This window comes from Ambystoma mexicanum, chromosome 12, assembly GCF_040938575.1.
Source record: "Ambystoma mexicanum isolate Mex_15411 chromosome 12, UKY_AmexF1_1, whole genome shotgun sequence".
Classification (NCBI taxonomy): Eukaryota; Metazoa; Chordata; class Amphibia; order Caudata; family Ambystomatidae; genus Ambystoma; species Ambystoma mexicanum.
The window spans coordinates 872,516,606-872,533,599 of NC_090936.1; the positions used below are offsets into that span (position 1 = coordinate 872,516,606).

Consider the following 16,994-nt stretch of genomic DNA (forward strand, 5'->3'; position numbering starts at 1 on the left):
TGTTGATGGCCGCCAAGACCAACAACACCAAGAAGTTGTGGGACCTAGTCTCCCTGGGTCCAAAACATAAAAGATTGGGTGATGGGCTACAAACTAACGTTGTAGATGCAGACTGCACCACACACTTTGATACCCTTTACAATACTCTTGAGGTGGCAATGGGTGTGGAAAATATTGACCCTTACGGTGCACCCAAGACTCTAGAAATAGGACAACTAAGAGAGGAAGTGCAAATGATGTCATTTTGAAATGAAGAAGTAGCAGACGCAATTGCCCATCAGAGATGCGGCTGCTTACCAGGTCCGCACACCATTCCGACTGACGTGTTTAGAGAAAATGTAGAACTGTGGGCCCCAGTATTGACAGCTTCTTTTAATGCTATGTGCGTGAAGGTGCAATTCCTGGAATTATGGGGGAAAGCGATCATTCACATCATTTACAAACAAGGTCCAAGAGATAACCCGGGCTCGTACAGACTGATTTCTCTCCTCAACTCTTTGTTCAAGATATTTGGAAGAGTACTGATAGGCAAAATCGAATCCTGGATTGATACCAGCAGCCCTCAACTGGGTTTCTGCCCAGGACTGGGACAAGTGCACCCATTCAAAATCTCTACCTGATTCTGGCCAACTCACTTTATTTAAAGTGCGAACCAACATATCTTGCCTTCATGGACCGGAGCACATGATAAGGTTAATAGGACAAAGTTGTGTGCTATGCTTAGGTCACAGGGCTGCCAAGTGGGGATAATTTGCTGGCTAGTTTGCACATAAAGTCCCAGGCCTGTGTGAGAAGTGGTTCCTTTGGCCATTGAACTCCTTATTTTCAGGTCAAGGTGGGATTACGCCAAGTATGTGTAATGGCACCTGTTAGGACAGTTTTTCTGAAGTCCAACTAAGGGTTTAGTAAAACCATTCAACTGAGGCAGTACAAGACTTCACTCTTAGTATAAGGCTGTACCATCTGAGTACATGGTAGCATAGAAAGAGAAGCCAGGCTTTATTTAGGAGGGAGAGAGGGCTGTAGAATCAGTACACATGAAATTGTAATACAAATGGTCCAAAGAAACACTGAAACACTATGCGGGTCATTACGAGTAGGGCAGTAAGGGATACCGGGCACCGGTAAGGAGACCGGTGCCGGTAATCCCCTAACGCCCTATTCTGAGGTCCCTTGGAGGGAACCGTAAGGAACGTGAGGTCCGAATTATTCTAGGTGCAGTAAAAACCTATAACTACTTTTGCGATAACACACAGTTATACTAGGTGAGTAAAACCTTAGGATGTAATATTCAATCACAGGTGCTTTTGGGATCAGTGAAACACAGATAGAGATAAGCAGTAACTCTTTTAATTTATTTTTGGATGGCACACAGCTAACATAAGGTAAGTAAAACCCACATACTTTTTTAACCTCACAATGAAGGGGAAAGTAAAACTCAATGTTACACTTTACTGAATGACTCAAATTTATTCTAGGTAGGCAACAACCCAATACAGACTTATTCTGGACAGGCTAACAGCAAGTCAGGGGAAGCAAGACCCAGTTGGGGGACACTCATACAATTATCCTCAAAGGACTAATCTGGTGATACCAACAGTTGGAGGACACTCATACAATTACCCTGCAGGAATAATCTGGTGAAACCAACACTTTACTTTTGGGAAGAGGCACAACCTAATCACCAGTGAAGGAGGGTAATATACCTTCACATCTACTTTCTGTTAGAATGGCAAAACAGTTTCTAAGGTAGAAAAGATGTTAACCATACATCAACTGTTCACTCTTAGAATTACAGTTACCAAACAACTCTTTACAAGTAAGTAACTTTTGAACACTTATTTTCTTTTCAAGGCAAAAGTCCCAATCCCTTGAAAGTCTTTCCCTTATTCTTGGAGCATGAGTGTTCTCAGTTGCAGAAGGGGGGTCACTAGGACTAGTGACTAACAGGGCGTGTCAGAATACATTCTTTAGTAGCAAAAGTCAGAGTTCTTTAGGAAAACTGGGCAAACAGGTGAGTACTTTTACTTCTAAGTTAGAAGAGAGTCCAGGCGCGTCGCAGAAGACACCCTAGCAGGATTCTAGCAGTGGGACTTGGTGCACTGGATGAGAGGCCTCCCCATCACAGAAAACAACTCACAGCTATACCGAAAACCTAACAGGCTTAAGGTAAGTACATACAATGCAAACACAGTACCTCAGCATTGAAAAAGATTTTGCAGCAGGAGGACTTCAGGGTCTGCAGCCAAATACCTGGTTAGTGGATTCCTTGTCGTGGTGACTGAAAACAAGACCTTGGAAAGAACTTTGCAGCAGGGATCGATGAAGGAGGCTCTAGGCAAGGTTTCCCTCACGGCTGAATGTGGTTCTGCAGATTTGGTGCCTTTTCAAGGAGCACAGAAGAAGACAGAAAATCGCAGTTGAATTCTTGTCGTTACAAAGGCCCAGCACTCTGCTGAGGGGACTTTTCAGACTCTCCTTGTGTCTCTGGAGATCCACCAAGATGTCCATGAAGTTTCAGCGAGATTGGGAATTCGAAAGACTACCGCACACTGGCTTGAGGACCCAGGGTATTGGGGTATTGCAGCAATGCAACGTCGCAGCAATGCGGGGGATGGCTCAAAATGCAGGTCTTTTTAAATCTAGTGGGTCTCACCAGGCTCTGGGTCGGGGTCATTGTTTTAGGAGTCCCCAGGTGTATTGGAAGGAAGGGCTACACCAGGCTCCGGTTAGACAGCAGGCTCTCTGGTCGCTGGAAATCCTTTCAGCCGCTTTTCCTTCATCATCCTCTTCGGTTTTGGTTCCAGTGGTCGACTTTTCTTCAGCTTCCAGGTTTGCAGTATTTATCAGGAACTATGGCACAACCTCTGCATTCTCTCCTTGCATTTTACAAGAAGGGGTGGTCTGGTTGTCCAATCAGGACAGCCAGCCCCCCACTGGGATTTGTCCTATTCAGGCAAGATGTAAGACAAAGGGCTGGGGAGTTTTGGACTCCTCCCTCGCTTCCTGCCCTCACAGACAGACTGGATCCTGGGCAGGGATTCCAGGTGACTCCCGCCGAAGGTAAAAAATCACACAAATGAATTTCCCACCCTGGATGTCAGGGGAAGGAACAAGAAACAACAGGAAACAGTACAATGTCAATAAAAGAAGACACGGGCCATTTTGGTAAAATGAGCACCCTTAGGTCCCTTTACTGCAGCTGTGAACACAGCCCGCGGCAAAGGTCCACCAAATTAATACAAGGTATCACTGCCACCAGCCATTGAAGGTAAGCTTGTCCCTGTAACAGGATTGTTACAGTTTTATTGTGAAAGGGGATACATTGTATCTCCCAAGCACTCCAAATAAGGTGGGGTGGGCTGGCTTCACAGAATAAAATGTAAAAGGGATCCAAAGATCCTTTCTACCCTTGGGAACTGTAGTTCACCCAAGGTTATCAAAAGAAAGTTAACAGGGGAGCCCCTAGGGCAACCGAGCAACAACAGGCACTTATTGCCAATAATTTGTTAAAGAGGATAACTTTAAAAAGACACTATGGAGAGTCAAAAAAATGACACCCTTAAAAAGAGTAAAAGATTCTGTGAGTGTGGAAAAAGTACCCAGGTCAGGAAGATTTACCAGTTCTGTGAAAATCTTACCTAACAGCACCTGTTATGTTCTCTCTGAACATAACGGGCTAAGGGAGACATTGATGCAGGCCGAAAATGAATGGGAAGTCATACCCGGTCTTGACATACGCGAATGACACAAACCTGATAGCTCTCACGCCAAGAGCCTTGCAGGACCTTGTCACGGAGTATAAAGACTTTATGACATCATTGGACTTGAAAGTTAATGCTGCCAAATCAGCTGTTATGTCATGTCATCTGTGCAGGAAGAGCCCACAAATTGCAACACTGCTTACGAATTGTGTAATAATCCAGAGAGTGTTGTCCTTTAACTATCTGGGGGTATGTCTTACTCCCAATCTGAAACCTGCAGGGGGGGGTTTAGGTGATTTATGTCAATGTCCAGTACCAAGCCACCAGACCTGATAAAGACCATGTACACTAGCAAAGCAAAAGCAGCTGAAAAATATGGAGCATCATTACGGTGCTATGGCAATACACAAAATATCCAGGTTTCTGAGAATTCATTTTGAAAACGAATTATCTGCCTTCCACAATCAGCCCCAAACTATGGTGCCCATAATGAGCTAGGCATGCTGTTTTGGGGCGATGCAATGGAGGTGGAACCAATTCTGCACTGGTTGAGATTATGGCGAATCGGAAGGCTGTTGTAACACATTCACTAATCAAATATTTGTTTGGCAGAGGGGGAATTAAGAAAATTCCATGGCTGTCACATGTGAGGAAGTGGTTGGTAAAATTGAATGCCGAACACCATCTGAGTAACCCCATGGTCATCACTAAAGCTGCTGAGACACAGCTCAAGCATTAAGTGTTATCCATCCCTAGAGCTGACAGAGAATATATGGAAATAGAGACGGCCACTAACCAAAATGCCATTATCTCAACGGATGCAATTACAAATGATCTATTATGGCAAATAATCCAGCAGAGAGAAACCTTTTGACTCAAGCATGATTTAACTGCCTCCCAATAAAATCCATGTTGTCCCGCTGGTCAGGGGGCAGGGAAGGCAAAGTGTGCCCCTTTGGTTGCAATGCAGAGGAGGATACAGACATTAGTTTTTACAGACATTAGAGCAAGAACGCTGGTCCCAGTTCTTAAAGATAGACACTCTGCACAATGTTGACATGCTTTGCTATATCTCCTCTGGGCAGAGAGACTGTATGTGAGCTGGTCACTGTTATCATTTCTGAGATAAGCTTTCGCTAGAAGGGCATCTGTGTTATCTATTATTTATACCAGACGGATGTTCTGCACCTGTCTGGCTCATAACAACAAAAAGAGCAGACACATATGACTTTGTGAAAGTCAAAGAAATGGAATGTGATGGAAAAGATCTTAGCATATTTGAGCTGTTGCTTTTTATGTATTTCTGTATTGATAATCTATGTATATTTTTATCTTGCTGAATTGGTATTCAAACAGATTTTGTAACTTAGTAATTATGGAATTTGTATTCAGGTTCTTGAGATTTGTATTGTTGTTAATGTGTGTATGCATGTTTCTATGCTTTTATGGCAATATTGCCGAAATAAACTGATTATTGATTGTTATCTAGTGGGCATCAGTCACAGAACAGTTTGACAAACTGTTGGTCAGGATGAAGCTTTGAATTGGGTATGTATTTGTGTAAAGAGAAAAATGACAACTTTTTTAAAATCTAATTTCTCACTGGTATGATAAAGAAGCTTTGTGTGAAAGAATTTTTTTTAAATAAGGCAATATGAACAGCCAATAAATCACACCACTCAACACAAAGGCAACAAAGTGGTTTCCTTGAGACTCTTTAATTCTCCTTTTCTTTATCGAAATTTACCAACTGTCCCAAAATGGTACATGCTGTTCCTCTGAAAATATCAGATGGTCCTCATTCTGTGCACAGCAGAAAATTATATTTGCACAGACTGATTCCCATTGGTTTGCAATGTATTGTGGCAAGCACCATAAATATGGATTGCACCAGGATTGTGAGTAGCAGACACCTCCAATACCCTTTGTTTCTTATTATTAAGAACATCGAGATTTCATAGGATTATATCTATTTGAGAGTTGTGTTTGACTGTATATTAAAATGGAATAAACATTCATCATTACTTTAAAAAAGGCCATTATCGGTGGCACAGTAACTAATCATTTCTTTAGATAGCATGGTTCAATGAACATAATATCGATCCCTTAGACATACAGACTGAAAATGCCCCACTTCTTCTGTATGGCATTGCATCTTTGCCACACATTTTGTTTAGGAATCTAGAAAAGGGCAAATGTACGTTTTTGAAATATGTCCTTCCGATTAGAAAATCTTCAAAAATGGAAGCAGTTAGACTGAAGTTGTCATTAACCAATTTGACTTCTAAAGTGTATTCTACTATCGCTAGAAGCTGCTATGCATTGCCGCTTGCAGATAATGACACTTTGACATATGCATCACATAATGGTCGGTCTGTGAGGTAGAGTAGCCTGGAAGACATAACTTATTGAAAAAAGGTGAAGATGTTGATAAAGTAATTAAATCTTATGGAGCATAAATGTCAAGCTGTAGCTAAAATAATAACTTTAAAAAACTATTCAAGGATCATTCTACACATGAATGACATGAGCAATTGCATAACGCAGCAAAAACTGGCCAGGAATAGTGGTTACACCTAAAGCAAGTGAGGCCCAAAGGTATCTGGAGGATATGCATGATCTAGCAATAAGAAAATGTTATTTGAGTTTTAATCTGGGAGAATGTGTTCAATGCATATAAAAGTGGCACAGGTGGCATGGTAAAGAATTCCTTACAATTAATGGTTGTAAACCTTCTACATTTCTGTGGTGCTAGATGGTTCACGTGCTTTATCTCTCTGTACATAACTAGTGTTCTATAGCAGAAGAGTTCTTAAAGCAATATTGGGGATGCACTTTGTATGTTGTACAGTATTACAGATTTAATATTGGATATCAATTGTGGATTTTTGGATAGAACAATTATAATGTTTACAACAATACATATCTAGTATAACATTTTTAATTCTACCTGTTTTTCATTTTACAAATAGTGAGCTTATTTCTTTCTAAATCATACGTGATTTGTGTGGTCATGTTTGAAACACTTGTGTACGAGCGCGATAGAAATAAAATATCAATCAATCAATCAATCATATTTCACATTTGGTACTGATATTTATCTTCAAATGATGAGGACTGGCATGAGTACTCAAATGGTATCGCAGTACAGGAATGTATCCATGGCACAACTAGAAAATGATTTCTTGCCATCTGTGACTGCATACCACTAAGATATCTCTGCAACATTGATGGTATCCTCCTTATTTGGACCACTAGGAAACAGTACATTTTAAGCTTCCACAGAAGATTCAGTTAATTCCATGCAACAACCATCAACCCCAAATTCTCCTACTCTCCTGTAATCATGCCATGCAAATAAATGATACATGAGACATAGTGGTTACACACGAGAATAAAGGCAGCATTGCATTACCTGATTTAATTGTGTTGTTGATGTGCATATTAATTGCTTCAAGTCAAACTCACTACCATCTTCGCTGTTTGATGCATCTGATCCTTGCTTATCATTTTTTCGTAGTCGTTTTGATTTACATTGTATTTCGGTCAATAAACCTAAAGCAGAAAACAATGAAACAAGAATATTACATTTTAAAAACAGTTGTATGGATTATGTTTAATGTGTAATCTTTGTGACTATATATGTTGAAATAATAATAATATCCTTTACATACACAGAGCAAAACGTGGACCTTTCTGCTGTTGTGCACAGTTTGCAACTTCGTGACCCGTTATGCACCCCGCATATCCCTTCTTTCCTGTAAGTAATTCCTGCCTGCTATTAATGGTGCCATCACCTATTGAAAAATATTTCCAAGTACATTTTCTGACCAGTGTTCATTTCAGAACTCCAACTCCTACAGTGCACCAGGGAGCAACTGGGAAAAACCGGACCAGAGCCAGGAGGCCAGAACCAAGGACAGTCAGGAGGATAGCTCAGCAACAGTCGCAGCAGGATAGCTCAGCGCCAATGTGCTCGCCTTGGAAGCAAGACGGCACAGAGCAACACAAGTTCGATCCCCGGGTCCACGCTTAGAAACCTCTGGATATTAAGCGCGCTATAAATAACCTATCATATCAGGAGATGGACTTCAATTTCCCTGCCAAACAGACATGAGACATTAAACGCCTGACCTGACAAGCCCAGACCGATCCCAGGTAAATGGGGGTCAGATGAAAATGAACTGGGAGTGAATAAATACTGTAAGGGGACACTCGGGACACAGAAAACCTCCACAAACCAAATTGGCAACAATTTGCACGGGAGAGTGTTAATGTTTGTGAGTGTGAGGCAGTGAATGAGAGAGTGTAAGGATGAGGGTAGTAGTGAGGGAAGTTAGGGAGATAGACGTAAGGGAGGGAGGGGAGTAGGTAGAGTGGAAAGGAGTGGGTGTTGGGGAGACTAAGGATATAGAGAGAGGTGTAGGAGTGGGGTGCGAGGCGAAAGGTGCAAGAGAGAAGTGAGGGTGTGTGAGAATAGTGAGAGTGATTCTATTGGGAGAGTGTGAAGGGCATTATATCACTGTAAGCGTGAGCAAGGCACTATATCCCTGGGTAGGGGGTGAGAATGAGGGCGCAGTGAGAGATGTAAAGAGAGGCATAGTGAGTGGTGTGGGGATAGTAGTATCACTGTGCAGAAGGGCAGTAGAAGTAGTGTGGAAAGATTAATAGTGCAGAGAGATTAATAGTAGTGTGGAGAGGGGAGAGCAGTAGTAGTAGAGTGTACAGAGAAGAGTAGTAGTGATTTGGGGAGGGGAAAGTAGAAGGGATGCAGAGGAGAGTAGTGCTGATTAATATCCAAGAGTGGAGGTAAACTCTAGAGTGAGTGACGGGAATATCAGTGAAATAGAGAAGGAAGCATCAGGGAGTGTGAGGAGAGATGGTGGGTGGTCTACGAGGGTGGAGAGTATGGGGAGATAAGGGAAGTGTGGAAGGATACGACCCAGTGGGGCCTGAGTGTTTGGAATGAGCTAGATAACGCATTTGCCTTTAACCCACCACAACCTGAAAGAAGAGGCCTTGGACAGTAGGGGTTGGATACCATCCTGGGGTTGAGTGATGTTGGGCTCGGAAGGGAATGGAGAGTGACAACCCTTAGAGAGCCCCCCTCCCCTCGTTTTTCCAGCCTGGTGCGTTACATTGAGCAATCTGTCTATCGCTACTTTGGACAATCTGCCCACTGTTACAATAAACAATAATCTCTAAATTTGAAAATCCAATATTAAAGACCTAAACCCTTGAATTTTCTTGGAATAGCAAAGAACATAGTTTGGGCAATCACAATATTAATGGCGCTTGCTATAATTATCACATGTAATGTATACGCTCATGCCTTTAGCTTCTCCTATCACATTTTAAGTGCAGCTTCAAATGCCCAAATACAGTCATGAAATGCCTGCTAGGTCACCATATATAATGTATAGCCCTGCAGAGACTGCCATTATATAAAACAGTGCAACCTCACATTCGACAATAATGTCACCCAATGCCTTTCCATTCACCATATGTAAGGCATAGCACTTCATGTACTGCCAGCATTTATCAAATGAAGCCTACGTGCCCATACAAAGCCCTCACCTGCCTGATAACTCAATTTGTAAAGGGTAAAACCATAGAGGGTCTGCTATCATCTGCCAAGTGTAGCCAGAAATGGCCCAATATGAATGTTCGGTTTGTGGAATACTACAAGGAGCTATACATGGCCTCCGAGCTGACTACAGACCGGAACATGCGCAGCTTCTTAGGGTCCATTGTCCTGCCCAAAATCTCTGGTGCTTAGCCGGACGGTCTTAACGCCCCCATCGCTTTTACATTAAAGGCATAAAAGGACTGTTGGGGAAAATTCTGAGTACGTGGTCTTGTAAGGGTGGGAGTACACCATCTCTTTAAGTACACCCAAAATTACGGGGATTAATGGGAGATACCACTCATTTTGGGTGGTGGGTGTATGTTCACATTGCGGAATGGAAAGCAGTAGGAGCGTGAAGGGAAGGGTGTTAGCTATCCACTCTCTTACTAAATAATGGCCAACCAACATATGAGAAAGAAACTGGTTCTCTCCAAGGAAGGGAGGATGGAACAGTGTGCTACGGTCCCAGGAGAGTTGATTGATCTAAGCCCTGCAGTAGCAGCAGCATTTGGGGCTGAATTCAGATTTAGCCCCAAAGAGCGAGATCAGGAAAGCACCATGCGCTACATCTGCAGCATGTCTGTTTGATGACCAGGAGGACAAAATAACTGACTCAATACTGCATGTTCAAACTCAAAATGAAGCCCAGTCTATACAATTAGGCAGGGCAAACCTCCCTATGACTGATAGCCCAGGCTTTGAGCTCTACATCAATGCCAAAGAAAGCAGTACAGGGTAACATAACACAACAAAAAACAGTAGAGCTTGCTCTGGTCAAGCAGATGTCTTCGGTAAAGAGCTCGTTGGCCATTCTAGAAATAATACGTAAATATACGAATCAAATTAAGGTGCAAGTACATTTTGGGTCTAACCATGATCCTCTATATGGGCCTATGGCCCCTCAAGTCTCAGGTGTGAAATCACAGACAAATATGAAAGTATTTTTCTTAAGGCTGGGATCTAAATCATTTCTGGAAAATCTGCTATGGAAGTCTCTGATCAAAGTTTTTTAGAAGCCCTGCCAAGAGTGGAGAGTGAATTAGGCATTAGAGAAGATCAGAATCCCCTTGTGATTGACATCAGTGAGATTACATCTACGGAAGAGACTGGGTTATATCTTGTGGGTGATCTGGCCTTGTTCCTCAGTGAACATCTGAACTTCTGCTGTCAACTCTGAAAGCCAAATGCAGGGTCACGTCCAGAATGGATTACATGAAACATTAAAAGATATGGATGACAGAGTAAAACTGACGGCTCCAACAATTTCAGCCCTGAATTTAGTTTTAAGCTTGTTCGCTAATCTATTTTAGAATATTAAAGATACTCTTTAAGCTGTGGGGTGCATTGACCCACTCAGCAGAATTTCTATCCATGATCAAGCTGCACTTCAGCAGTTAACAGCAAAATGGCTGCACTGGCTCCTTGGAGCACCATTAAACCACATCAAAACTGTGTTTTGTAGCTACAAAATGATGGCTGCACCATCTTGTGTTATTGTGTGCACCAAAAGAAGTGAATTCAAAAGCAGCGCTGCTCTGCTGCTTGCTAAAAGTTCCCATTGAAAAGGGAATATTTTACATTGAAGAGGATGCTGCCCTAACTCTATTTTCATCTGTTCAACACCACATTGCTTTTATCAATGAGGCCCTGCCATGCCCATCCATATCCAGATTGTTCCAGCAAAAGAAAACATTATCTTTGAATGACAGGCTATGTCAGGCCTGATCTGGGAGTCACCATAAACTTTACTTTCAGCTGTACGGAAAAGCGCTTGACTTTTTGCTACAAAGTGTCAAAAATAAACCCTGCAAAAGAAATCATGGCTCCGTGCATATGTCAATTTCAAGGGACCTTTTGCCTTATACAGACTGTGGTGTAAGAAAAACTGACTGGGGCTTCAAACAGTGTTTGTAATCCAGATGGGAGAGAAAAATCGAATTTGAAAGGGACATCCAGCAGCATTCACCACGTATCAAATGTGCTTTTACAAATAAGAAAAATGCCTGCTTTAAAAGTACAATGTTGAATAAAAACTTGTCCTTGCCTTGAAATGTAAGGGGGTTTGGGTAGAACTATAACATAATGTTTGATTTCAGCAGCCTGGCTTTCTGATTCAGGAAAACTAAATAAATAAATAACTAAGTAAAGGCATTGGCTGCATTGTGGAACTAGCCACGAAGTTTTCTGCTTGGGGGTTGCTTACAACAGGAGTTCCCTAACCCCAAGAGAAGCCACAGCAGATTCTGGGACACCTCTGTGATAATGATGCCCTTGGAAACTTTGAATGGAGCAGGAAGCAAAACATGGAGAAAATAACGGGTTGGGAGGCACTCCGAAATATAGGTAAAATTCACTGTATGTAAATTATCCCAATGGGTTTTAACTACTGTATGTAATTTAGGTATATTTTTTTTTAATTTTTTTTTTAATTTTGTATATAATCTATATTAGATTTTTACAAAAGGAGTTCTCGTGATTACGTATACCTGACATAAGAAATGTTGAAGTGTTGAAAGTTACGTACTAATAGATGTTTAGAACATTGTTAGTGTTTACACCATCCAAAATTTAGTAATTTAGGTATATAATACTTCAGGTGCAGCAGGGAGAACCTCGAGGTCACTCGAAGTTCAAAATATGAAGAACAAGACACACACCGACAGTTGCCAGCCGGTAACCCTATGATGCACTCCTAACGGGAACTAGTCCCAAGTGGTAATTCCACCTTGCAGAAACCAACGACTCCCACCTGGGAGTATAATTCTACAAGGGTTGATCTCAACAGCCTTCAAAGTGGTATAGTTAACTTTGTCTAATGTTCAGATAGCAAACATGGTACATGAGGCACTGCCAATCTGTAAATCTACAGACAAGAATAAATCCGGCTGAGAGCAGACAGATATGAGACAGACCCAATTCTTCATTATATCAACACATAATCAAATTTAATTTACACCACACTGTTGCCTTAAAGTGTGGGAAAACTAATTCAATTCACAGATTAATTCATACAAGTCAATTAACAATTAAAAAACAAAGGACAGAATTCCAATTGAGCTGAGAGAATGCTCAAAACAAACCGTGTTTAGTAAGGAAAACAAAAGTAAAGTACACTTTATCTCAGCGAAGCTGATAAGATAATTCATGGGCAGGGTGGTCACCACATTTGTGTTTCCCTGCTTCTGAGCAGTTACAATCACTCTGCTCAGAAGTTTCCTAAAGACACTCCTATTAAGTAGTCAGTGCCAACGCGTTTTGGATTATTGGAAATCCATCTTCAGGGCAGGATGTGCTTTAGTTTCAACAAAATTCGGTTGGAATTCCTACAAGGTATAAGGATACACTCATTAGATCTTTAGAAAGTTTAAGAAACTAGGTAGGTAACTTTCATGAATGGAGATACACTAACCTGCTTTTCCTGGTAAGCAGAGATGATTCATGATCATCTGTATAGTTAAAGTGACATAACATACAGTTTGTAAGTGTTAGATCCTAGGCGCAGAGTCATGCTCTATAAAAAGTGGCCATTTTGTTTGTGGCGACCGGTACGTGAATTACAGCCCTAGAGAAATCCATACAGATTTGTTGTATTTACTTGGGTAAGTTGGATTTTAGCATTCTTACCAAATAGTCTGTCAATATCCTTTTCCCCATTGGTGTCATGGAACTGTACAGCTCCAGTGAACAGCCCCTTTTTAAACAAGAATTATGTTCTATTCCTATAGACAAAAACCAAGACAGGCACCTTCCTGCATCTAATGAGAAAAAGCTTTCAAAATCACTGAAGATCCATTTCAGAGACATGCACAAATGAGCAGTTTCATAGTAAGTGGGTTGGCCCTAACTACTATACTATCATAAGTATACAACTTATGATATTGATTGGTTATGAAAGCATATACTGAGTTAGGCTTTTTTTTGTCCTTTCTCTCTCTCATTGGCCAATCTACTGCACAAACGGTGTAGTGTTCATATTGGAGGGAGTACAGATTTTACCTGTAAGAGGTCCTGCCATGACAAAAGAATACCCATTGTGAAACATACGTATACAATTCTAAGATAGTATCCTTTGTACTTATCTATTATAGAATAGAAGACATTTGGAGAGATATTCCCCAAGAAAAGGAAATCCTTCCCCCCATTACCATTTGGTGGTACAATACAGCTTGTGGAAAACTTCTACCACAATCTATAAGGTATGTAAGAGAGAAACATACCTTGCCCCCTAGGTGGATCGGGGCACACCTATCAAAGTCTAATGATAAGATCTTAGTGATAGCAGATATATGCGAATACAAGTTCCAATAGAGTGTCTTTAACCCACAGGGTTCATAATTTGTTGAACATACTTGGCAGAGAAGGAGTGATAGGAAAGAAGACTTTATCACCATCATACAACACAAGCAACTAAACACCCCTGATGAATGTCCTACATTTATCTGTGTTTTAGGGACAGATACCTGTGAAAGTTGGGTTCAGAAAACAATAACAATATTATTGTAAAAAAAGCAAACAACTCCAATGTGAAGTATCACATGGTGTTGATCTAGTGACCAAGAGATTTAACCCACATTGTTTGTACTTTCTTGTGTTTCTGTGTAATATATGTTTTTTTATGGAGTTTTATGTAATGTGATCATTTTATGAGTACTAGCATTTATATGTTTAATAAAAAAATGTTTTTAACGTTCATGTGTGAATTCTGGAGTAAAAGATGCACCCACTGGCATAGTAATTTTTGGGTTTAGACACCTGTTAGTATACCTTCATTTTGTAGACTTTTATCTCTGCAACAGGACTTTGCAGGAATGTAAAAAAGTTAACAGTTTAAATGTAATTTTTGTGGCTTTTAACCAAGACGTGGAAGCCTTCACTGCCATATTGGGAACAGAAACAGCAGAGAAGGGGATATTCTGAGGAAAGTGTACATTATGCCACTTTGAAATTCAATACTTAATTGCCTTATGATTATCTATACCCATGTATAAAGTTATAGAATTTCAGGTCGAATATTTATCACTGAAAATAATGAAAAATTATTAGAATGATGAAACAAAGTCTTACAAACTAGAGAGTTGGACTGTCATGTTCTGCGTGAAATATTTAAGCTGCCTATATAATTTGTAAGAATGCCACAATTGCGTAAATGTGTGATTTATGTGAAGACTGATTTTAGCTAAAGTAACTGTGGGATGATCCTTTGCATTGTAAAGCCACATCATAAAGCTGATGCCATGTCCCTAAAAAAAATCCAAACAGCTGACAGCAAGGCGGTAACAATCACCCCTAACCAATCCAGTTGTTTAGAGGCATCCCCAGCTAAGCCAACCCCACCATATAATCCTATGATGTCACCATGCCTTATAAATAAGGGAGGCTGCCAGAACTCTAGACACTCTCTCCTGAATTTCCAGCGACTGCATATCCTGATATTCTGCATTCATCTTGACAGATTCTACTGCCAGGCCAAAGCATAGCTGACCCTATCTCAGTAAGGCCTTGATCCAGAAATCCCACTAAAAACCCCAAAAACAAAGGGGGAAAGCTGTGGTAACCTTTTGGGGAGCATCCTGAGACCAGACTGACTTTTTGCCCAGTAACTGCATGCCCGTCGTACCCCTGCCATCTAACTGTACCTTTGCCATCCAGGGACCAGAATTGCCCAGCTGTTTGCTGTAAGGGGCGCATGCCGTGCGGTGACCAGAACCCGGTTGACTGTCCCAAAATCCCAAACTCAAGCGTGGACTGTGAGTATTTCCCCATCCCATAGCAAAACATAGCCTACCCCATCTTGATACTTTGTCTTTGTTCTACTCTCTAAGTAATCCTATCCATGCCTTGGTAATTTGTTCAACTGTCAGAATTATTTGTGCATCCTGTTCTTGATTCCTAGTGCTAGCGCCATTCTTTCATTCACCCCATCTTGTAAATCCTTAGTAATATTTTGAATAATTTGAGTAATTTCCACATAAAGAGAAACGCAATGATGAGCGCGTCAATCCGGCTGCTTAACCTGTTTCATGGGCAGCGCTATCTTCTTGCTAATCTGGTATAAGTAAACTTTGTCTTTTTCTTTCCAAACCAATTTTCTCTCCTTAACAGCTTTATTTTTCTAAAACCTAACCTCCTTTTATCTTGCAAATTTCATCCAATCATTCAGCTAGAGGCATCATTTCACTTCTATATTGTCCCTGTGATGTGCATCTATTCCCCAGCCCAAAATCCACATTCCGATTTCGAGCATTTCACCCATCTTTCATTGAAATCGTTTTTGACATTTAAAACTGCAAATGAGTAAAATGCAACTTTCCAACGTGTGATTTGGCTGCATCGTGTTTTTGCTTTCCACTTGCTTTTTGAACTGTATGCCTTTTGTTGAACCCCTGCCTTGTGGTTGCTAGTGCTTATACCTTCCTGCTATTGTGAGAAATCATATTTGCTTTGTTGATTTAACCATACATTAATTAATTATTGTCAAATTCCGAGTGTCATTTCATGCCATTGCAAATGGTTTAGAATTTTTGCCTCCTATTTTAGGGAAGGTTTTGATTCTGTTTGCTGCATCATATCCCTGACTACCTGCTGCTTCTTTCTATCCACTCAGAATTCAAGTAATTGTGGGTTGAGGGAACATTGCAGGGGAAATCTTAGCTCGGGTGCTATCTACCCATATTTCGAAACTGCTCCTATTCATTTGTGCTTTGGATATGTTCTTGTAGAAGGTTACCCAGTGTATTTCAGTGATTGTCATTGTAATTATCACCCCATTGGTGATTGCTGCCCAAAATTAAAATGTGTGTGATTTCTTTCCATTTTAAAATAAATAAATATTGCATCCCCACATTTGTAAAAGGGGGTGTCAGACGGGTTGTGTGTCATCTCAATTTGAATTCACAGAAAATAAAGAGAACGCATTCCAATGGCGCGCTTTATCCTAGGCTAAGGCCAAGGGTCCTGGTCCAGTGTGTGTCACCTGATTGAAATCCCTAACAAAATTGGGGGCTCGTAGCCGGGGTTTGGGTTTGTGTTGCCACCCATGGCAGTTTAACACAGCAGACTAACCTGCAAGGTAGTGATACTTTGTCTGGTTGCAACACTGGGTTACACTGTAGAAGCGCCTCCCCAAAACAAATATCCTAAGTACCAGGCCTGTGTATAAAATTAAAACTAAATCAACCCCAAAATAGACAAAAAGCAACAGAATACAGGTTACCCTTACATAAATAAATTAATAAAGAAGGAACACTTTCCAAAATGATCACAGTAGAGATAAATATGGCCAGGGAGCACCTTCTGCACAAGTTATTTGTCAGAGGAGAATGGGCAGAGCAAGATGAAAAAGTCTGGCTAGAAGAAATGATGCAACAGGTCACTGCCATGAACATGGACATGTGGCAGGATGGTGGCCTATTACATCAAGCTTTGAGCGAGTTATACATGACTCCAAAAATGAAAGAGGAGCAGATTAAAACTGTCAGAATCACGGCCTACATCACGGCCTACATGTATCTCCATATGGGAGTGATGCAGGAAAAGCATGAAGAAAATACAACACTTGCGCAAAATCAATCTGAACGCTTAACTAAAATTTAGACTGAACTAAAATTAGCAAAACAAAAATTGCAAAACAGCCAAGATTGGGAAGTAGAATCTGGAAATTA

General features: G+C 40.9%; 1 protein-coding gene across 2 annotated transcripts in view; it reads right to left on the reverse strand.

Moving 5' to 3' along the window:
- NR1H4 (nuclear receptor subfamily 1 group H member 4) overlaps positions 1 to 16,994 on the reverse strand; it is a 570,288-nt gene that overhangs the window by 189,474 nt on the left and 363,820 nt on the right. For both annotated transcript variants that reach the window (XM_069629349.1, XM_069629350.1), the window contains exon 4: positions 7,120 to 7,259. In XM_069629349.1, the coding sequence (XP_069485450.1) occupies positions 7,120 to 7,259 (140 nt within the window). The remainder of the gene's footprint in view (positions 1 to 7,119; positions 7,260 to 16,994) is intronic.